Raw genomic sequence first — 24352 nt, forward strand, 5'->3', positions numbered from 1 at the left:
CACTTCTGTTCTGCCAGCAAAAGGAGGAGCTCATAAAAGGATGTCATCTCCACTCACCTCCCCATGAATTAGTTACCTTTAGTCATTATTCTTAACCATTTTTCGTAGTTCAATCAATGATATGCATAATAAAGATAGTTTTGCTTTCCATCTTTGTACGTGGGTGCTGCTTGCTCACTGCAAAGGCACATCTGGCTAAGGGGACTGGATGGGTTCTAAAACTGAGCTGTACTCATGCCACCCAAGCTGTGACCTCTGGGTCTGAAATAGCCCAAAGGACCACTTCTTTTAATTCTCCCTAAGGATCAGATGGCTTAGCATAGTCCTCAAGTTCCCTGTTTCAGGTGTTTCTGTCCTGTAAGTGGGCTTTGTCTTTGGCCTCAGGCCTGACCCCTAGGGCTTCACGGATTCTGGCCTCCCCCCTGCTCTGGATGTGCAAGATGACAATGGCCTCTCTCCCTGAGCGCCTTTGAGCAGGACAGCATGCTTCTTTATTTATTTATTTCATTGTTGACACTATTACAAATGTTCCTCCATCCCCCCCCCCCCCTTTGCCAACTTCTACCCAGACCCTGCCCCCCCCTCCCCTGGCTTCACCACTCTGTTGTCTGTGTCCGTGGGCTATGCACATATGTCCTAAGAGTTTTCTAAAAGAAGGTGAAGGGCTGACAATCCTTTTGGCCCCTTATATCAGAGAGGGCAGCCAGGCAGACACCGTGCCAGGAATTAGATTGATTTTTATCTTGTTGCTGTGTAAATAGATTTTAGTAATTAATTGAAGAGGTTTCAGGGTCAAAATGGGAAATAGATTTCTATTAATGTTCAGGTGTTACTTATGTGTAACCTCGTTGACTCCACTCAATTTTTTTTCTTTAACATCCTGTTTTTGTCATGTTTCCGATAGAGTTGCCATTTTAACTTACTTTTAATTCATCAGATTACTGTTTCGTAGGGCTTTAGCAGTTTTATCTTCTTCCTTTCTAAAAGCATGCTTTTGTGACCATGACCTAATTTCATTCGGGGAGGGAAAGAGCAAATGACCAGGTGGGTTGGATTAGATTCTGTGTGCATGGGTGACTTCCTTCTGCTCCCGCTCTTATTAGGATTATTAGCCACGTGCAGTAGGGATTTCTGTTTAACTGATCAAATACATATTCCTGGGGGAGAACTGAGTGTGCGCTTATTTTATAAGTGCAAGACTTTAACGTCTTCTAGGAAGTGGAAAGCCAAATCCTGCAGTGTATACGAACAGATCGTCAGGATTGAACGATCCCAAGGGAATTTTGGGAACCATCCAACCACAGCTCACGGATATCCATCCCATGGACATTTGTAAATATTATGAAGATGTCCTTTTACAAGCTTATAAAACAAACATTCAAAAAACTTTTGTTGCAGATGAGTCAGTAAAATGGGTTTCACCACAGCAGTTAATTTTACTACTTCAACTAATGGGTATTGGCTTAAACAATGTTGCAAAGAAGGAAAAGAATCTTGTAAAAGAGGCACAACCCTAAACTATGGGCCTTGGGCAGCTTCCAAATAGATGTCCCAAGTGGCTCAGTCTCTAAATTGTCCCACCCATGCAGGGCCCAGGAGGCCATCACAGAATTGTCAGGGGCCGGGCCAAATGGAACCTGCAACATCTGTCCAGCCTCTAGAATCCTCTGCTGAGACCTGGTTTTTAAAGGCAGATCGAGATTACTGCCATCCAGAGAAGGCTGGAGAAGATTTGGCGTTAAGAGATCAGTCACATTCCAAGCTTTGCCTCACAGTCTGGTTGGCTGAATTCCCACTGAAAGTCTCCATCCCCCAGGCTTTGAGGTAGGTCACGGGCCGGTCAGTCGCTGACCTGGCTGTAGACGTGGAATTTCTAAGGTAAAGGAGACATAGGGAAAAGGCACATTAAAGGTCCTGGCTTTCAGTTTGTGCCGTGAGACCAAGTCGTGGAGAACACGGAACGAAAGCAAGCATCACTTCATTGAACAGCTGTTGCCAAGCACTTTATTGAAAAAAGGGAAGGGAGGAAGGAAAGAGAGGAGGAAGTGGGCAGTCTAAATTTATTCTTTGCAATGAGAAATTCTTTCTCCTGCTCTGTTACGAAATGCAATCTTTCAAGACTTCGGGGAGGCTGCCTGGAAGGGTCCATGTGAACTGCTGCATGCCTGGCTTCCGTGCCCAGAAAGACCAGCACTTTCCCTCGGAGAGACCCTTCTCTTCATCTGTTAGAAGCAGGGGAAATACTCATCACTGCATTTTGGCTCCGTATTACAAAAAGAAATCAAAGGGCATTTTAGAGAATATCTAACACTTTAATAAGATCTAGGCAAAATCAAAGCAAATTTAAAAAGCACAGCAATAAAAATGCCTTGAGCACATCATAGGTTTGAAGCCCTGTGCAGTTTGGGTCAATTCATGAAGTATTTTTTTGACAGGTTGTAAGAGGCACAGAAAGTAACAGAACTTGACATTATTTTGCATCTCTGTCAATTTCAGATGGTAATTGTTAAACTCCCTGTACCTATAATCCAGTCAACCACCACAGTAAGTAAAGAATGATCTCAAATCTAAAAGGAAATCAAATCTAATTAAGACACCCACACTGGTAGAAAGTTGGGGACTTTCTCTTTGCTGAAATATCTGGACTACTTTCCACCTCACGGTTCCTGCGATGTTCCCTTCAAGGCTGTGACGTCACCACCGTGAAGAGGACCCTGTGTTCAAGAGCATGTCTTTGCTCCCAGCTCACTACCTGCGTCTCTCTCTCCTTCTTACTCTGCTCCCCTGCAAGAAGTCCAGACTTAGAGGTACCCATGCGCAGTCATTTGTCTGGGACAGTAGTTCAGGGTTAAATGCCAACCTAGCTGATGTCCAGATCTGACTTGTTAGAACCTAGGTATTTGCATTGAGTCTGTCCTTCTGCTGAGTGTTATTAAGCTATGAAAATAACGTGTGAAGGAACTTTTTCTAAAATTAAAGATGATTTACATAAAACTGAGGTCCTTCCATCATTTAAAAGAATTTTTATATCTAGCTGTCTTTACTTCCTCAATGATACAAATTGCATTCTTCTAATTCCCAGACCACATAGATATTTCTGGTAGCCTGGTTCTGCATGTGTTTTTACTCATACTTGTGGGCAGATGGCACTAAAGATGAATTTTCAGTAATGATTTTATGCAATGCTTAGATCTGACTTAGTACATTTCCTGACTATTACAACAGATTGTTCCATGAGTAAGTTATCTGTGAGGCATTTGGGCAAACACTGGAGAAAAATGGAACTAACTCTTTTTTTAATGTCTCTGCCCAATCTGGATGTTTAAATATTACATATACACATATACTTTTGCCTTCTGTGAAGCATGAAACTTCTGACTTTTGAATTCTTTATATTCTCATACATACGGTTAGAAGTGCAAAAGTATGACCCAGGTAAATTGTCATTTCTCATAATTGTCCAAGCTGTTCTGCTCTCATGGAAATTGATTCTAGAGCTGCAAAATAATAATAAAAAAAGGAATATAATAATTTGAAAGTTTGTCAAGCAGTGAAAGGTAGTATATTTTGACACACTAATCCAGTAACTAATCAGTTTTCTAATAAACAATCAGCAATTCACTAACATGTCATCAGCACTTCAGGAACTCTGGAGAGGGGATGAGCTGCCCGTGGACGTTAATGAATACACCAAAAATCATTAGCTGATCAATACTTCTGAGTTATTTTCATTGAGCTGATAGGTCTGATACATTAAAGCTGACATTATACATTTGTCAAGATCACAGTGCAGTTTTTAGCAGTGGAACAGGCTGCTAAAAATATTCCCCGAAAGACAATCGAAGAAACACAACTGCTTCACCCCGGCACACACCGCTGGCACAGGAACCCTGGAAAATCCAAGCCTGACAGTCAGGCACCAGCCTCCCAACACTCAAATCCAGGCCAGAACCTCCAGAGTGGATGGCTGTGTGCTATTTTTACCGGCGATTGTTCCTGCGGCAAGGACTTTGCATAATTTACTAAAAAGGAGAAAGAGAGGACTGCTCCCCAGATAACAAGACTCGGGCACGTGATAGGGCACGACGGACTTTCTCAGGATGGTTTTGCCACACTCCCAAAGGCTGTGTTATTTAAAAGAGAGTGTTGTGTGCAGCTCTCCTGAATATCTTTCCTTCCGAGGTTTGAAGAGAGGATGTTAAGGGGTTGGCCGAGGTGGCTACTGTGCCCCAAAGGGGGCTCAGCCCGTGCTCCAGGCAGCCCAGACGAGCAGGGCAGAGACTGGGCAGTCACTGTGCCCAGCTTGCTGCCACAGTTCATCTGTGTGTGTGTGTGTGTGTGTGTGTGCACAATCGACAATCAGCCATGAACAACTATCAGAGAAAAACTAGAAGCCACCAGTAGATTAGTGTCTGTGTGCGTGTGTGTGTTAGATTGAGTAGCCATCGATTTAGTCATGTGTGTTGCCTGGGACTGTGTCAGGCCCAGGGTTTCTAGAGCATGATCTTTTGTTGTTGTTAAGGCGAGGAGATACTCTTGAAGTGTGAAACCAGTTTTTTCCTCCTCAGACACACTCCCTTGACTACGGCCCGCAAGGACTTTCTTCCACTGTACTTCCGGAGAGCTGAACTTCAACCACACACTCACTGGTTTATTTCAGGTTTTTCGACCCCCTACCCAACCACAAACATTGTTTTAGTCACGAGTTTGGTTGAACTGTGACACTAGAACAAACTTGCACGAAAGCAACTCCCCACGCCCTTCCTGCGTAGTCACCGCAAACCAATGCATTGCCTCCTCTGGTCCCCAGATGCCCAGACGATCGCCCCTTGACTGCTGTTTTGAGGGGAGTAGAATTCCCGATTTTAAATTAGCAGCAGGTGAAATTCTATTTGTCATCAATTTCTCTTTCGGGTTACGGAGCAGAAAACTGCAGACAAGCTGCTGCTTTGATGGCTCACTCCTAAAAATCTCTTTTTGTTCTTTATCTATTTGAACTGACAGTGATCAGAGCTACAGCAGGACAGGGCTCTCCGGAGAAATCACCTTCCCCTGCCTATTGACAGATCCCTCTGTTCTGCATCAGACGGGCTTTGTCCCATCGCAGGCATCCAGGCCTTGGAAGGAGCCACCAATTAAACCTCTTGAGCCGGGAAAATCTGAAGCCACTTTGGAGTGTCTGTTCTGATTAGGCAGGATGAGAGGAAGCCCATCACCCTGCAGGCCCGCTCCCTGGTCTCAATTTTCTCTCTTGCCTCCACCAGGTGCGAGAGGTGTGAGAGGAGCTTCACGCAGGCCACCCAGCTGAGCCGACACCAGCGGATGCCCAATGAGTGCAAGCCGATAACCGAGAGCCCAGAATCAATCGAAGTGGATTAACTGATTGACTGGTTGGAATTAAACTGCAAGGAAAGTCATGATTAAATGTCACGGACACTTAAGCAAAACCAAAGATTTCCTCTGCGCAACTTTCAATCAGTCCCAGAAAACCAAAAGCAGTAATAAAATAAGTAAGATGTTAAGAGATATTGATCCTGGCGTGGAAGTCAGACCAGGAAAGAGATTATTTATTTATGACTAGGGATGAGACTTCTTTCAGTGGACAACTAATCTGGGATGGCCAACATTTCCAGTCCCACCCTGTATTTGCTTTGTTTCTAAAAAGCTTTTTTAAACTGTTATTTAATACCAAAGGGAGGAACCGGGTGGGTTCCTCTGCCCACAGCTGTGACTGAGAATGCACAGGGACTTGTTTCTCGTTGCACCTTTTTTTAGTAGCATGACCCGAGGGGACCCACTGTATAGCCCTTCTTCCTGCTGTTTCGGTTGGGCCGGCGGGGACCGTGGACGCAGACGTGAGAGCCTTCCCTCGGCCGGTGCCGCCGTCACCCACGGGCATTCCACTGCTGTGTTCGCCACGCTCGCTCCTCATGCACTTTTCACGTGGCTCCTTCCATCCAACAGTCTGGTCTTGATGCAGAAGAACCTGGAAGAGGAAGAACCTGGTTTAAATGTCAAGATTCAAGGGGGGAAAAAATGGGGGACTGATTGTGTCCTGTTTCAAAAACGTTTAAAATGTATGGAGCTTCATAATACAGTATATTGTTCTGAAGCAGCTAGTTGAGAAAAATTTGTTTTCAGTAACATTTTAGCTTAAAAAAAAAAACACACAAAAAAAAAACAAAAATAAAAGTTCTTCGGTATGGCCTGGCTGGTGTGGCTCAGTGGTTGAGCATCGACCCATGCACCAAGAGGTCGCTGGTTCGATTCCCAGTCAGGACACATGCCCAGGTTGTGGGCCCAATCCCCAGTGGGGGACATGCAGGAGGCAGCCAGTCGATGTTCTCTCCCTTCGATGTTTCTCTGTCTCTCCTCCCTTCTCTCTCTTTAAAAAAAGAAAAAAATTCTCCGGTACGAGGCTGAATGTAAGGTATTAGGCTTCACGTAATGTTTGGTTGTGTCTGTGGACACATTGAATAGAGGGGCAGAAATGGTGCCAAACCCCATTGTCAGGGCCTTTTAGGCATTTTCATCTTCCTTCCTCAATCCGCGAGCCTGGGGGAGCCTCCTGAGTATTCTGGGGGCGTGTCTGCAAAAGAGGCGAAAGCAACCCAGGCAAGGACACGTTGAGAGGAGCAGCCACGGAGAGGCTGTGATTAGAACAAGCTACCCAGGAAAAGGCTGATTTTATCATCAGGAATTACCTTGTTGGTTCCTGTGGCCCTTGGTGGTGGTCGTCTCTCAGCACTGATCCATTGAAAGAAAGACTTACGTACAGTTTCACTGTTTTCTTGGTTGCACCCTAGGAAAGGAAGTTTACCTTCAGTGAGCCTTTTGGTAATTCAGTGATGCTCAATAAAATTGGGTCACATGACAAGAAATGATTCGACTTCAGGAAGCAACAACGGCTTCTGCACTCTTGTCCACTAGGTCACGACCAACCTCGGACAAGAGTCTACCTCGATGGCCAGTGTAGATAAAACGGTTTCATCTAGAATGCTTTAATTCACTGCAGCAGCCTCTATTTGTAGGTTTCTTGGTTGCCTGACAACAGGGCACTGCCTTCTAAGGGACTCCTTGTCCTTTAGCCTCCCGTTGTCTTCCCTCAATAAAAAATACAAGACGCATCACTGAACTGACCGCTGGAAGGAAGGAGACTGCCGGGTTCCGCTTACTGGATCATCGTGTACTCGGGTCTCAGAAAGTCCCCCTGCCCTTTACATTTTGCTTCTGCGCCCCTTAGCACCAGGGCCGCATTCAGAACGGAGTCGAACAGGGCCTCGCTAGTGGTGTTTGTCATTTAAATAGACATGGTTATGGGTTAGGGGACTTCCTGTGTCCAGCCTCAAGCCATTCACCTAGACCTTCCCCCGGTCCTCGCGGCTCCTTATCAGGCAGGCAGTAGCTTTCCGTACAGCGGCGTGACTGCTGCTCATCGAAAGGATTCTCCAGTCCATAGGGACGTGTCCCCATGTCGCCATTCCTCGCCCGGAGCCATGGAGACGTTCGCCAACAACGTGTGGCAAGGGGAAGGGTGGAAAGAGCATGGGTCCTGTCAATCCCAGACCTGCCGTACAGTGACAGATTGGCCGCACAGATGAGCAGGCTGTTCATGTATTAAGTCGAAACATTTGGTTGTACTTTCTAAAGGGACTTACCTATATGTTTCTAATACATTCTTTTTCCTGTGAGAAAAACTAGGTCAGTCATTTGCTTTGTTTCGTAATCGAACCCGATGCACCCCACTCCGTTTGTTGGGCTTCTCCCCAGGCGAGAATGGAAAGCCCTCTCTTGCCCTTGCTAGCTGGCACGAGAAGGGTCTTTCTAACAACGGTCTCTTCCACTGTGACGGCTGCGCCAGCTGATCCCGAATGTTCACTTACAGGGCAGTAACCTCTGCACCAAGAGCTCCTTCTAGCCTTCTGGGCCATTTAAGTTTCTCTCTCTCCTTTATTAAGAAGAGAAATTTTTGGCAAGTATTGTCCACGAAATTTGGTTAGAAAACGTTTTCTACTTACCAGATAGAAGTAGGGTACATTCACAGTCCCCAGGTTGCTGGCCGTCGCAGATGGTAGCAGACCAGCCTAGGCCACCTGTCACAGGACAGGCCCGCACTGCACACCGGCTTGGAGCCTTGAACAGCTACTGAGATCCTTCGAGTCTCCAGTGCTCTTGCTGGAAGTATATTCTGGGGACGGGGTTTTTCCTTAAAACCTCCCAGCAACTGCTTTAGCCTTTTCCATGTGGAAATGGCAGGTGTTCCCTTGGAAGACTGTAAATGGTGTGACTACTGCAGCTGCAGAGACCTGCCCGTCTTCCGATTAGCAGTTTGCTAGTGAGTCACGGTACAGAGAGAAGACAGCTCTGCATCACCAAGGAAAGGGGATGATAGCCAAGATGAGAGGGGACTGTGAGAGCTGAATCCGTGTTGGCTCTTGAAGTAATCTCTCTCTGCCCTTTTCTGTCGATGGAGATATGCCCCCCACTCCCCGAATATGACCTGCTATCCCAGCATATGCTCACTGGTCTAGCTATGAGTCTAAACCAAAGGGTAATGCCACATAAAAGTCGAGGTACAGAGGCTGAGGGGTGGGGTGGGGTGCAGACATCCCATTTCTGGAAACATCTCAATAACCTTAGGCAAAGCTGAAGATTTTTCCCAGGAAATACACATGATTTCTTAAGATGAGCTTTTCATTTTAGTTGTCTTTATTGTTAAAAATGACTTTTTCCTTCCCCGGGTACCTGTGCTTTTATAGAGTTGCTGTGTGGGTAATGAAAGCTGTAAAACAAAATCTTGTGTCATTTATATAATTTGGTTCAATTAGTAGATATTTACTGAATGTCCATGCAAGTGTGGACTTAGGGGGGAAACAGTTTTTTTATAACAGAAGAAGATTATAGCACTTCTGTCCTCTTGGGGTTTACACTTTATTGGATTATACCTTGGAAAATCTTCGTTCTGGTTCAGCTATGCACTGTGCAAAGATTTACAAACATGTGCCAATTCATCGAGTTTTCTCATCAGTCAGTTGGTTCAGTGTTTTATTCATTTATTCAAGAAAAATGCATTGAACTCTTGTTTTGTGTAAGATCCCATTTTAGGTGTTCGCTCTTAGGCAGCATTACTTAAGCAACTAACTTGGGTATTTTCGTCCTAAGACCATTGTCTCAGTGAGGTGACAGGGATTGCTGCAGCTGGAAGGCAGAGGGATACAAACTCTGCGAGGACCAGAGAAGATAGCATGTTTCAAAACAAGTTAAGATGCACAGCTTGATGGGTTTTGGTTGATCCTCTGGGCTATTGGTTCTTAGCAACAGTATCCAGATACTGGGATTAGGGCCAGGGTTGCAGGGTTTTTATGACCCTATTCCAGTGATAAGGCAACAAATGGGGTCAGGGCTGGAGTTGCTCAGGGAAGGAACTCTGCAGACCTGCGTGGCTCTGAGGGGCCTCCTGTGACAAGTGCAGTCCTGTCCCCAGTGCGTGCCCTCTCAGAGTGGATGGTCATCCCTGATTTAAAAATAGCAGTTTGGGTAAAGTTTTCGATTTTGAACCTCACTATCAAGCTCTTTATATACTAAAACTGGGGGATCATTCTCTTCCACGGCATCACCCTCCGAGGCCCCAGGTCTCTGGTACATCATTGCAAAACTCATTGCTAGTCACTGGTTATAAGAGCTGTTCATGTAAAAACAAACAAACAAACAAACAAACAAAAAACACTAATATTTAATTGCTTTTCGTATTAGAAGTAGCATTACTATATTTGTTTTGCATGAATTTAAAAACTGAAATTCTGTTGTTTAAAACGGGAAACATGGCACAAAGTGGGGCATTTCCGTGGGTGGCTCTGAGCAGGCGCAGCAGCCTTGTCAGGAGCAAAGCCGTCACCCTCATATTAAGCTACACGTGCCTGCAGAAACCAGGCCAGGAATAGCAAATAGACGAAACAAGCACATTTTCCAAACAGTGAGTTTCTACTTTCCTTCCTTCCTGTGAATTTACTTTCCCACTAGCCTTCACTAGTTCCTGACACCGAATCGTGGAAGATACCGAGAGATCTGCTTCTTCAAGTGATCACAGCGGCTTCCAGAAATGTCATTCGTGCGTCAGGATCCTTTCAAGGTGAAGAGGTTTGGAGACATTTTACGAAGTGACTAGATGTTTGGGTACTTATCGCCCCAAGAGTCTGCGGTGTTCCCATCACTAGCACTTATCTGAACGACCACAAAACCACGCACGGCGTCCTGGGAAGAGGCACGTATTGCAGGCTTCCCCGAGGTCGGGTTCTGCGAGCCCCGCGGTCAGCTGTCAGTACGACTGCGCAGCGGGAGCCCGGCGAGGAGGACCGCTCCGTCTGCGGAAGCCGGGCCACAGACGCCTGGCCTGTCATCCGCGGTTGTGTTTAACATTTAACATACTCATTCCGTTTCTTCTTTTAAGTAATGAATGTCAGATGTTTCATCAGATCAATATGAAAAATGATAAAAATGTCCATCAGAAAACACCAAAGACATAAAACTGTCGAATCATCTTCCGTGTCTATTGAGAAGCTACCATTGTATTTAGGGACTGTGAAAGAATCTGTTGAGTAAATTTTAATGGAAAAATAAAGTCTGAGCTGATTCCCTCGGGTGTAGATGGGGGTGACAATAATTATAGTGGCTTACTGTCAGGCACTCGGGACAAAGATACTATCATTATATATATACTTTCTCATATATACTTAATCTTCTCATATATACTTAATCTTCTCTTAGCCACTTCTTTACTTTTTCCCCCTCCAAAACCACATAACAATAATTTTTCAAAGGGAAAAATTACTTCCCTATTCAAACATTCTTTTTTGAGGACAAGAGCTTTAAAAACTAAACACAAGTGTAATTTATTTATAAAACACGTTTGTAGAAACAATGCTATCATTAATGCTAAAATACTCTTAAAATATCCATTATTGTAGTTGCTGATTTTGTCATCTCCAAATCTGGACCGCAGGGTTTCAGATACCCCCTTGCCGGCAGGAATTGTTTTTATTTCTCTTAACTATGCAGCTAAAATTCCACATTAAAAAAAATCCTCTCAAGTACGTGATAATGCTTTAGGACAAATGGCATCAGGCAGCAAGGCAAGTGATGTTGGGTGGTGACAAAAAAAGTGAATTCGGCTTGAGCGCTGTGGGAACACGTGTCCTGAACCAGGCTCAGTGGAACGAGCGGCCCTTCCTTGTCCTGACGGGGCGCTCAGCGGAGTAACTGTCCAGTTGTGTCCATTAAGAATGTGAGCTGGCGTGGCCCACCTGTTGGCTCAAAGCAGTGAGAAAGACTGGAGTCAGGTTTGGCTTGTCAAAGGCACAACCAACGTAGTTCCATGAATGAAGTACTCAAGGGACCAATTCAAGGTCCTAGGCACAGTCTATTTGAGACTAATTGTAAATACTAATTGTATTTAAGATGTGTTCAAACATAAGCTTACAAAATTACTTTATGAACTGACTTTATTACGAGGTAATTCTTTACCATGGCATCGAAACTACAATGTATGTTACTTTTTCCAAATTCAGATTCTAACGGGTCCATATGTTTATGAAAGTGATGAACAGTTTCCCTGTCAGTCAAACAGGGTAGGCTCCGGTTGGTATTTCCCGTTTCCTGCCTTGCAAAACATCTCTGGCTACTGCCTTTCTCCCCCAACGCTTGGCACAGCACTCCCAACAGAAAACAGTCTTGCTGTAAACTTCAACAAGTTGGAGATATATTTCCACAGCAGAACTCTTTGGAGTTAAAAAAAAAAATAAAAAAATAAAACCTGCCCTGGTTGGTTTGGCTCAGTGGTTAGAGTGTTGGCCTGTGCACCAAAGGGTCTCGGGTTAGATTCCTGGTCAAGGCACATACCTGGGTTGTAGGTTCCATTCCTTGCCCTGGTCAGGGCACATGCAGGAGGCAAACAATTGAGGTGTCTCTCTCACATCGATGTTTCTCTCTCTCTCTCTCTCTCTCTCTCTCTCTCTCTCTCTCTCTCTCTCCCTCCCTCCCTCCTCCTCCACCACCCATCATTCTACTCTCTAAAAAAAAGGGAAGAATAGCCTCAGGTGAGGGTAAACAACAACAACAAAATCCTGACTTAGCAGCTGATCACCACATGTCCATGAGCACAGCCATTTCAGACCAAATGTCCACCAAGTCACAGCCCTGGTGGTCCTCTTTCAAGCATTATCTAAAGAGCAAAACAACCCTTGTAGACTGACTGACACTGAACGAGCTCAAACACAAATGGAGGCATAATTCTTCTCCTGGAAAGTTGTAAGTACTCTATGAAAGAGGCTTCCCACTGGTGCAGGTGCAAAGGTCAAGGTAGTGACCCCGAACTAAGGGACACTTGGGCTCAGATAAGCAAAATAATTTTGGAAACCTGATGTCCCCAAGTCAGTTTATTTTGTTAAAATGGGGGAAGGCCTCTCTAGCTGTATAGTATGCTAATCGGAGTATTACATTTGGATGCTATCAAGGCATTGTATACATTTCCTTACTAGGCTAATTGAAACTCACTGTAAATTATCCCCCACTGGAATAGAAATATGTCTCTCTCTCCATCTTCCTACCAAATAAAATGGTCAGGGTTAGTGCTCAATTTCAGGTTTTTGAGGCTTGGAAAGTTTAAAGAAGTCAGTCCAGAGGAGGAGGAGAAGCCCACTGTGGGCAGGAGGAGCACTAGCTGTGAGGGCCACTGGTGTGACAAGAATAACTATCCTGCAATTAGAATGGTAGGCAATTTGCTTATGCTTTTAGCTTTGTTACGCACACATCGTTTAAAGAAACTACAAAGGACCAATGAGATCATGCATGCAGCTGTACCCTTACGATAGCATCTACGGGGATTACGTTATGTTTAAATGAAAAACAGGCACACGTTTAGAGTGAACCGACCAAGAAATGTAAATAAATTTGATTAATAAAACATTCCTATGCTGACTTGATCTGCCAGTGATGTCTGTCTTTCCAGTCCCATGTTGGTTGCTTGTCCAACTGTTCGAGTCTAGTGTGCACCTTAAGTGACAGGAAGTCAACACTCTCCTTGGGAAAGCATACATGGAAAATAGAGTGCTCGTAGCACTAGCTAACAGAATGATGGTTAAAATTCAGCCCCGGGGTTTCTTCAGGTGTGTTTGAAAGAGCCTTTTCCGCGCCCCTGCGCATGCTCATTTGCTCCGCTGAGTCAGATCCCTTCCCAAGGACACTTACCTACCTGCAGAGGCCCGGCCACAGCTCTGTTGCAGGGTGGACTCCATGTTTAAGGTCTGGCCCTCGTAAGTCTCGGAGAAGAGCAGAAAGCTCTTACTCTAAGAGTAGCCTGGGTCAGTGACCCTTCTGAAGGTCCAGGGCCATGGGCCTCTCAGTCAGAAAGCCAAAGTCAGCTGTTAGATTTATCTCTTGTTTTGTTAGAAAATAAAATTTCACTTTGCTCAGAGAAAAAGTACTTGAGCTCCAAGGAGCAGCAGAGAGGACATGAAGGCAGGAGAGGATTGGGAGGGGGAGCTGCAGGAGGAGAGGTCACAGGTAAAGTGGGCTGGCCCATTCAGCCTCCAAGGCCACCGTGCGAAGCGGCTGTTTCCCCTGAGCGAGGTGAGAAGGCTGGTTTGAGCGGCGGCAGGGCAGGCGACCGACAAGGACCGTTCTCGCTGCTTTGCCGGGAATGGCCTGGAGGGGAGAATGGGCGGACGATGGGACATGGTCAGGAGAGCATCTCAATGCAGGTGGGAGGTGTTTTCTGCAAGGGTGATAGTGGTACAGGTGGCCAGAAGTGGGTAAATTTGGGGTGCACGTTGAAGATTGGAAGGATTCACTGATGAATTGGCTGTGGGATGCTAGAAAGAGAAGTCAAGATGACTCCAAGGCTTTTTAGCTTAAGCAACTGGAAGATGAACGTTTTTGGTTTGGGGGTTTATACTCCATGTGTAGGTTGCTCTTCCTTTCCATAAGCATCAGGTCATTCTGGTGTAGCAAGTGGGAAAGGGTCACGCACAGCAGCTCTCTGACCGGGATGCTGCCTCCCCTGCGTGGCCAGGCTCAGCAGCCAGCCCCGGTGTGAAAACGAGGAGTTGGATTTTGCGCTGCTTCCTCTGTGGCACCACGTGGATCCTCCATTGCCCAGGAACGATTTGCAAGTGTTTCCTGACAAAAGGGTTACGTCAGAATGAGGACCTACTTTTGAAATTAGAACTCTGCAGCCCTGGACCCCTGAGCCTCATTCTGGAGCTTCTTCAAGGAAAGGGTGTCCTGTGTTGCTAGTTCTCTGGTCAGAATGTAGGTTCGGTTCAGTGCCAGTTGGTTGGGGGAGGGCAGGGCCTGACATGGGGGTAGTTTTAGTTTTCAGCCTCACGGTTGGGACAGTTCTAAACAGCTTTCATGTGACTTGTAGTCCTCACACAACTCGTGTTTATTGTTCATCACCTCATTCATACATTCACTTAACAAACACTTTTAAAAGCCTATGTGCTAAGATGCTTATATACAAAAATGAATAAGACACGATGGGTAAAAGGTGATTCTCGTCCTACTTGTGACTCAGTATGAGGCCCATGGAGACCTAGAAAGAAAACCAGACCAAATCAATAAGTTAGAGAGGTCATTTTGTTATCATTTAAAAGGGTAACACAGCTTGGCCCGTGTGGCTCAGTGGGTGAGTGTTGACCCACGCACCAAGAGGTCGCAGGTTTGATTCCTAGTCAGGGCACCTGCCCAAGTTGTGGGACTGGTCCCCAGTGGGGGGCATGCAGGAGGCAGTCAATCGATGTTCTCGCTCATCAATGTTTCCATCTCTCCCTCTCCTTTCCTCTCTCTCTAAAATCAATAAAGAAAAAAAATTTTTAAGGGTAACACAGCCAGGCAGAGATTTTTTTCCACCTGTTATTCCAGATTATTCCCCTTTCTCATCCCCAGTTAAAATCAGATCTGTGTGTATAGAGTTTATGCATGACATGCATACAGATGTAAGAGCGTACTAATTATTTGGAATCCCAGTCACAACCAAAATCACTTATTTAGTATCTATCAGAGCAAGAAAAACAGAACTTTTAGTCACAAACTCACCCGGTGATAGAGGGGGGTGCTCGTACAGGGCCTTTCCTTCCGTTTCATCCGCCGTGAGGTAGTCAGCACACACACAGCCACACTCAGCACACAGCCACACACAGTGTCTACAAGGTAATCTATTTTCTCTTTGCTGCCCTTAATAAAAAAGAAAAAAATTCAAGCTCTGTTTGTGTTTTCTGAGTTTTCGCGATCCTCTTTCCCCTTTGTAGTTGGCTGAATGGCACCCCCCAAAAAATATGTTCACCCAGAACCCGGGAATGTGACCTTATTTTGGAAAAGCGTCTCTGTGAATATAAGGAACTTGAGGTCATCCTGGATTACCCAGTTAGCCCCTAAGTCCAATGATGTGTCCCCATAAGAGAGAGAAGAGGAGACACACCCGGAAATGGCCACGTGAAGACGGAGGCCGAGGTTGGAGAGCTGCAGCCACAAGCCAAGGAGTCCTGGAGCCACCAGAAACCACGAAGGGAGAGACAGACGCTTCCCCAGAGCCTGCGGAGGGAGCCTGGCCCTGCTGACACCTTGATTTCCAAGGCTGGAGCCTCCAGATCTATGCCATGATAAGTTTCTATTGTTGTAAGCCACTGAGCTGGTGGCCATTTGTTACTGCAGCTGTCAGAAACTGTCAGCAGGTGGCTCGTGACCCAGCACCTTGCAAACAGTGAGTGGGCAGTGACATTCACTTTGGGGAAATTTTCTCCACAGAGGTCATTTCCTTTGCTCTTACTCTCCTTGGTCAATATGGCTTTCCACGTGGCGTTAGCCATGCAGAGTGACTACGTTCCTAACGATAACTGTTCTCGTTAAATGCCCGGATCTATACAGAATCTGTATTCTGCTGACTTTCAGGGTTGGCAAGCTTCTTTTCAGACATTTGCTAACTATTACTTGTTTTTTAAACTTTTATTGTGTGTAGACAATATAATGGCAAAGAACATACATGTAGCCTGCCAATTTTAGGTATATTTTTAAAGAGTTGTTAAAAGTTTTAAATAACAAATAAAACATTTAAAAATCCACCGTTTTTCTTCTTTCATGTAAACTATAGAAAGGACGGTGTCTGTAATCTTTCCCCAAATTATTTTCCTGAAAGGTAATCTCCTCATCTGGCTCCAAGATGAATAGCTGAGTCATAGGTCTGTTTCCACATCTCATCGGTTTCTTTTCTCTTTCTTTATTTCTTTTAATTTAGAAACACTTAATTTCCCATTCTAAGTTATTGGCATGGGCAGCAGGTAGCTGATGGCTTTGTCAGAGTCGTCGACATTCAGCTTAGACACAAAGCCAGGAATTCTGAATTTTTTCACTGAAAATTTCTTTCAGCATCGTGTCGGAATCTAACCTGGAGCACATACACTATTTCAAAGTTGGAAATTTGAAATTTCAGCTTGAGAGCTAAAGGTTGGTTTCCTAACGCACTCTCGTTGCCCACGGCCGTGAAAGGTATTTTTTCCTGTTCTGCTCTAGTATTTATTTATAGTTTTAAAGTGTGTCCAATATTACATCATTGATTTTTTTCCCTCCAAAAAAATGACAAAAATGATCAAGTGTCAGAAAAGCTCTTGGCAGTTAGACGTATGCGTTCCAGTTTTGTCTTATTAAGAAATGATGGTTTTAGCCTAAAATTCCCGATATTGTAGGGCGTATCACAGAATCCGAGCGCGTTACGAGCAGTTCATAAAAATACAGCCCACCAACTTTAAGTACATTTAAAAAATGCGTTTCTTGGAGAATACGTATTGGGGGGAACCCGTTTTGAAATGAGTGAACGGTCTTTGACTCTGCCTCTCTGTTTTTCTTCTCCTTGCCGTGTGCGCTTGTAGTTTTGGCCACGAGAGGTGGAATCTGTTTCCCCACACCTCGAATGTGGGCCGCATTGAACTTGTTGGGCAACAGAGTGTGTAGAGTGATGGTGTGCCAGTCCTGAGTCCTGCCCCAAGAGGTTTCGTGTGTTTCTGTTTGCTCTCTGGTACCTCTTTCATTGCCATGAGAACAGGCTGGGGTGGGGGCCAGGGGATGGGGTGTGGGGGGGTGTGGAGAGACACTTGGCACTGAGCCAACTAGCCTCTGTAGCTTTAGCTGATATCCAGCCAACCCCCAGACGGCTGTGTGAGCCCAGCCAACTTCCACAGGGCTGCCAAGCTAATCCCCAAATGACTCCCCTCCACGAGCAGCACATGTATTGTTGCAAGCCACGAGGATTTTCGTGATGCTTTGTCGCGTGGGGTAACTGTGTCAATGGATATTTCCGTGCGGAGAACCGGCACGCCCGGACATCACTGCTTTCGCCTGCGGTGCCCCGGAATGACATTCAGCGGCCGAGTTGATTATATTTACAATTTTCATTATTTTCTTCAACATTTAATTAAGATTTGGAGGCATACTGTCGGCCACTCGCTGTTCTTGGTGAACACAACTGGGCATGGATTGACCCTTATTTAATGACAGTTATTTTACTCTTGTGTTCTTGGTGCACACAGTTTGGCACCCCATCAATACTCACACTAACTTGCCTTTTCTATTGATGTCACAGCTCATCAGATAATAATGAAATTAACCAAAAAAAGTCTGTTCTTGTGCACATTAGCCAACTGCAGCGTGAATCACCTGTTAGCACACATTTTATTTACTTAGTTGACAAACAGTTACATAGCAGGTGCCCAGTGCCAGGCACCGTCCTAAGTGCTTTACGTTATTGATTTACTTCACCCTTTCAGCAGCTCTGAGGCGGTGCTGTTCTCACTGTTTCATGTGTGAGGAAACTGAGGCACGGGACCATTCCCAATGTCACACTGTTAGCAAGTAGCAAAGCTGGACTGAAGATTGAAGCATTTGGCTCTGGAGTCCGGGTTCTCAATCACTACATGGGATAGTAACTGTTCCTGCACACTGTCATTGTTAGGATGTAACACCCACCCACAGTGCCATTTGCAAAGGGAGCTTCTCCGATCGCTTGTTCTGCTTTCTTGCCAAACACAATATCAATCAGTAAGTATAGAGCTGACTTTACAAGCTTATTGGCAATAGTGTGACATGCTTTACTGTAGAGTGTGGCACTTTAAATGATGCCTCTGTGCTTTTTGTCTCTCCTATGCCTTAGCAGCATGATTGGAAATTTCTTGATGGAGAGTATTATTTTGCAGTTATTCTAGCAAATCCTTGTTGGTTTTCTAGGAAGGCTGTTGTGCTGTGTTTAAAAATAAGGGGAAGGCTTGAGTTGCTTCATAAGCCTACATGATAAAGTTTCATAACATAATTTTTCATAACTAGAGACAAGGGATAAATGGGTAGATGATCTTATAAAAGCCAATGTTCAGATATCATATACTCAGATTCTTACACATCCCACCCCATATAATACATATTTTATATTTGCACTTGAGTTCTGGCAGTCATTTACATTTATGACATTATTCCAAATTGTGTATTTTTATTACTTCTCTTGTACTTCAGGGTACCACATTGGAGTTCGTGTGTGTGTGAGCTGGGAATAAAATAATGCATAATTGAGAGACAGCAGACTTCCTAAATCTGGTTTGGACTCAAACCAGATTACCTGGGCTCAAATTTCAAATCCAACACTTAAGAATTATGTGACCATGGGCTAGATAATCAATCTCTCTGTAACTCAATTTTCTCATTTATAAAACGGGGTAGTGATAATAACCTGGGATCAATCTGAAGATTAAATGTATTCAGTTGAAATAGTATCTGGCATATAAGAAGTTCTTTGTGACTATTTGCCATCTAACAAATAAAAATGTATGTATAACTAAGATGAAAAATAGACACTCATTGTGTTAATATGCAAATACAGAGAACTGTATCCTGTTAGCTAAAAGTTAGCCATGACAAACTATCTGTAATTTTAATAGTGAATGTGTCACTTTTAAGAGTAAAATGGTTATTGAGGACAGAATTGGATTTTTGTAACAACCACAATCAACCTAACATTGCAAGTTTGTGACATATATATAAACAAAGTTGTCTCCTCCCCTTTGTTGCTGAAATCACCAAACTGCCAAGCGACCACCCTCAGGTTACTGTTTCCCCATAACCAATTACTCCAAAACTTAGTGACTTAAAGCAGCCTTCGTATTGTGCTCATGGTTTTGTGCATACGGAATTTGGGAAGAGCTCGGCTGGGCAGTTCTAGTTTGGAATGTCCCAAGTTGCAGCCAGCACTCAGAGGGGGCTGGATCACCCGAGGTGTGGCTGGGCTGCACATTAGAGATCGCTCTCTAGTGTGGCTGCAGTTGATGCTGGCTGGCAGCTAGCGCTGTTGACCAGAGTGCCTGGTCATGGCCTCTCTAGCACAGCAATCTCAGGAGAGTCTGGCATATTACATTGTGGCTGGCTTCCCCCAGACTAGCATCCCAAAAGGACCAGCCTTGCAAGTGGCATAGCATCACTTCCACCGTATTCTGTAGATTGAAGCTGTTACAAACCTACCCAGATTCAAGGGAGAGGACATGGACCCTTGACTTCTCAATGGAAGGCATGTCAAAGAATTTTGAGGCTGGCCATGTGCATAAGCTGCCACAGATCACTTGACAGCACTCCAGTAACTACCAAAGAGCTGCAGAAACATCCCACCGCAATGTGCATACCTAGATTATTCAATCCCTGGTTTTTACTTTTTCTTAAAGGTCTAATGCTTTAACCTGGAGCCATTGACAGAGATTTATTCTGGGTCTTTCATAATAGCAATAGCCTGGGGTCAGAACAAAGACAACTTGGAAAGCAGCTAAAACTTTGAAAGAGTGACCAGAGTCCCATGAAGTCTCTTGAAAGTCATTGACAGCGATGCTCATCTCCCTCAGGGCTTGGAGAGCTCACTAGTCCTACAAGCGCAGGGCATTTACATAGCTCCCTTTAAGGACAGCCTCACATCGACTGGGCAGTGTCTGAACATCGCCTTGCCTAAAGCTGGGGATGTGAATTGCTGTTTCTTGGCCCTAATGCATCTCCAAGTGACTTTTGCACATGACTCTGGAGAAATCGTTTTTCTTCACACCATGCTCTGTTTTGTCGCCCTTCACAGACTCCCACCACTCAGTGGGCACCTCCCCTGTGAAGAGGTGCCCTTGGCTCTGGGATTAAAGTGCCCCTCGGCTGAGCCCTCCATTTCAGGAGAAGGGAGCGACCCGATCCATTGAGCCCCAAATCAGGGCGCCGCCCACATAAAGCAGGCCAGGAAACAACTCCTGTAGGAGAAATTATTCTTAGATGAATCCATATGGAAATAGGCCAAAATCTATATCTGGATGGATTCTGTTTTCAGGTTTACAATTCGTTTGCTTCCTAAAAGTTGACATTGTCCATGGGAAAAGTATATTTGGTCTCTCCCATTGCTGTTGACTGGGCAACTTTGATGAGTTTGCTTTGGGCCAAACAACAGAAGGCCACGAGTCCCCGAAACACGGCAGATAAACTGGATTCTGCGTAGAGGTTCCTTGAGTCTCACCAGTTGAAATGCAAACAATTGTGAATAGGTTTGGTTTACTTTCCTTTAAAAGACCATTTCCCACAGTTAAGAGCATCCCCCCAGCATCCTGGTCTTCTTTGTAGCTTGTTTTCCTTTTTTAAAATTAAACTGATTGGGGTGACATTGGATAATAAGATTATGTAGCTTCCAAGTGTACATTTCTATGTTATATGATCTGTATATTGCATTGTGTGCCCACCACCCATAGCAAAATCATCTTCGGTCAACATATATTTGATCCCCTTTCTCCTTTACTACTGCCCGCCCCTTCCCTCTGGTAACAACCATATTCTTGTCTGTGTTTATGAGTTAAGATCATTTCTCACAGTCAAGAGTATCCATCCAGCATCCTGGTCTTCCTCCCACTTTGTAGCTTGTTTTCCTTTTGAGATGGCTTTCCTGGACTGAGTCATTTTCCTGTGCACGCTGGGCACTACTCTGGTGGGGTAGGTTACTCTTCCATAGGCTGCGTCTCTGAACATGAGCTATACAACCAAGAGGCAAGGCTGGATCCTGGCCTCCTGCCCTCCCCCTGCTTTTGGCAGGAGAAGCCTTAAGGAGTCAGAACTCATCACAGCTCACTCTCCAGGACCCCCAGTTCTGCGACTTCCATTCAGCAGCCTTTTCTTACCGTTCTTTACTTTTGGCCCAAGTTTTGTAAGTGCTCAAACTCCACAGGCCTGAGCTTGGGATATGAATTCGAGCCTTTATTGGCTTTACCAATCACAAAACCTCCTTCATTAAAAAAAAAAAGGGAGGTAAGAATAGGCTAAGGGTTTCGTGCACATCAACCAGAGCTTCAAAGCAACATTTCAAAAAGTGCTAATGACTCAGACCAGATGGAGTCCATTTCCCTGAAAGAGACGAGTATCTAAAGAAGCGGGAAGTGAAGTTTACAGACCGGTGTCTTTGGGTTTCTCAAACTCCAGCCTCGGTCCAAACACCGTCAGTCTGTATCCTGCTTTCCCTCCTCACCTGTGTCCTTGAACTGACACTGCCCTGCAGCCTTTCAAAGAAACTCGCCTTAGCCCCGCGGGATAACCTCACACCCACAGCCGGTGTGCTTCGTGGCCTCTCTCCAAGACCAAAACGCTTTTAGTTTAGAGCAAATCTTTAACTTTATTTTTTAAATTGTGGTAAAATATACATACTATAATGTTTATCATTTTAATCAATTTTTGGGTGTCCAGTTAAAAAGCATTAAGTAGATTCACATTTTTGTGCAATTATTACCACCTTTCATCTCTAGAACTTTCTTTATCATCTCAAACTGAAACTCGGTACCCATTAACCAATAACTCCCCACTCCCCTCTGCCCGTAATCCTAGCAAGGACTATTCTATTTTCTGTCTCTATGAATTTGACTACCCTAGGTACCTCAAATGAGTGGAATCATACAGAATTTGTCCTTTTGTGACTGGCTTATTTCACTTAGCATAATATCTTCCAGTTTCATTCATGTTGAAACATGTATCAGAATTTTTTTCCTCTTTAAGACTGAATAATATTCCATTGTATGTACATATTACCTTTTCTTTATCCATTCATATACTGATGGACACTTGGGTTACTTTTGCCTTTTGGCTATTGTGAATAATGCCAATATGAACATAGGTGTACAAACATCTCTTTGAGATTTTGTTTTGAATTCTTTTGGGTATATACCCAGAAGTGGAATTGACAGATCATAAAACAATTAATTCTATTTTTAATTTTTTAAAATCATCATGCTGTTTTCCACAGGGCTGCATCCTTTTACTCCCACCAGCAGTGCACAGGGGTTACAATTTTTCACATTCTCTCTAAAACTTACTATTTTCTGGTGGTGGTTTTTTTTTTTTTGTTTTTTTTTTTAAATAATAACCATCATAGTGGTCTGAAGTGGGATCTCATTGTGGTTCTGATTTGCATTTATTTCCTTAATGATTAGTGATGTTGAGCAACTTTGCATGTACTTATTGGCAATTTGTTATATCTTCTTTGGATTGTATATGTAAGTCCTTTGCTCATTTTTAAATCAGGTTATTTTTGTTGTTGTTGAGTTGTAAGAATCTGATATATTCTATATGTTAACCCTTTATCAGATATATGATTTGCAAATATTTTCTCCCATTCCTTGGGTTGATAGTGTCCTTTGATGCACAAAATTTAAAAATTTAAATGAAGTCTAACTCATCTATTTTTTTTTCCTTTTGTTGTGCGTGTCTTTGGTGGCATATCCAAGAAATCACTGCCAAATCCAATGCCATGAAGCTTTCTCTTATGTTTTCTTCTAAGAGTTTTGTTGTTTTAGTTTTTATAGTTAGATCTTTGATCTGTTTTGAATTAATGTTTATATATGGTTATAAGGGTTCACGTTCACTCCTTTGTGTGTAGATATCCAGTTTGCCCAGCACCATTTGCTGAGAAGACAGCCCTTTTCCATGGAACGGATTGGTTCCTTTGCTGAAAGTCATTTGACCTTATGTGTGAAGGTTTATTTCTGAGCTCTCAAAGTAATTCTTGACTCATCAGATTGTGTTGATGATCACAGAACTGTCTCCTGCTCCTTCAGACCAGAGGCTAGACATTGGCCCCCAGGGTGTCCTAAAATACTGAAGTCACCTCACGGTCCGTTATTTTACCCATGAGCAGCTTTAGGGGAGCACAGCAGCTCTTCCTCTTAAAAGATGTATACTGTATTTTCCAAGTGGATGGGTTAACACATCCCTGAAATGCTAGTGGGCTGAGGTAGGAGGGAGTGTAATGAACAGGCCATTAAATATTGATGCGTGTTAGAAACTGGGAACCATGATGTGCCTTCCCAGTGTGTCAGAGCTTGGAGTTCGGAGACCCTTCCTTGACCAGTGAAGTCCAGTCTGAAAGCTGATGGACAAGAGGAGTTGCTTTGGTGAAGAGTTGGAGAAAGATGTATCAGGCAAGGAAACAGTAGGTTTTCGAGTCTTATCTGGTCTTCTGAATATACTTTGATACTAAGAGCCACAGATAATTAGAACGATGTTCCTATATGTCTCCTTCCCTAGACTTGAAGTTCCTTGAGGCAGAGCTGTGTGATATTCACCCTGGTACATTCCGTGCACCGGAGCACCTGCCGTGGGAGTTCAGTACATGCTTTATAAGACCCATGAACACTGAGGCTGCATCTTTGGTTTCTGACAGCTTCTAAGCCAGACATCACCATCCACTGAAACTTTTTCCTGTGCAGTTGCTGATGTTTTTCCCTCATAGCTACTTGTGATACAGGCATTGTTATCTAGCTGAGAGATTAAAAAACCAAGGCACACAGAAAATAATTTTTGCAAAAATCACATAGCTAGTGAGTGGAGAAGCTAGGATTTGAACCCAGATCAGATTGGCATCAAAAGTCATGTTATTGTCGTTATTTCCTGCCGCTCTGTTCTGGGTAACTCAGAATTGTGGCTGGGGAAACCAGCTTCGTTGAGTGCCGAGATATCATACTAGCCACGTGACATGTGCTATGCTAATAGCTTAGTTTCACTGAGCACTTATACTTACCTGGCTACTCCAAACACACCGCATGTCTTTCCTCTGTAATTACCATCATTTTACAGATGAGAAACATCGAAGCAGGAAGAAGCGGGATGTGGCCTGGGTGGGCGGCTGGGAGACTGGGCACCCGCAGCAGGCTGGCCGCCGCCCCTGAGTCCATGAGCAGTTATTATCGTCTTTATTTTAAAGAGGACAGAACTCAGACGGGTTGATATTTATGTCTTTGCTCTTGGTTTGAAATCTTTTGTATTATTTGGAATG

The 24352-nt window shown here is 44.3% G+C and overlaps 1 protein-coding gene across 1 annotated transcript in view; it reads left to right on the forward strand.

Moving 5' to 3' along the window:
- Positions 1 to 6154, forward strand: part of PRDM6 (PR/SET domain 6) — a 99396-nt gene extending 93242 nt beyond the window's left edge. Inside the window, exon 7 of the mRNA XM_036280727.1 lies at positions 5265 to 6154. Coding sequence (XP_036136620.1) covers positions 5265 to 5379 — 115 coding nt within the window. The 3' untranslated portion in view covers positions 5380 to 6154. The remainder of the gene's footprint in view (positions 1 to 5264) is intronic.
- Positions 6155 to 24352: the final 18198 nt, after the last annotated feature.

This window comes from Molossus molossus, unplaced genomic scaffold (genome assembly GCF_014108415.1).
Source record: "Molossus molossus isolate mMolMol1 unplaced genomic scaffold, mMolMol1.p scaffold_m16_p_3, whole genome shotgun sequence".
Classification (NCBI taxonomy): domain Eukaryota; kingdom Metazoa; phylum Chordata; class Mammalia; order Chiroptera; family Molossidae; genus Molossus; species Molossus molossus.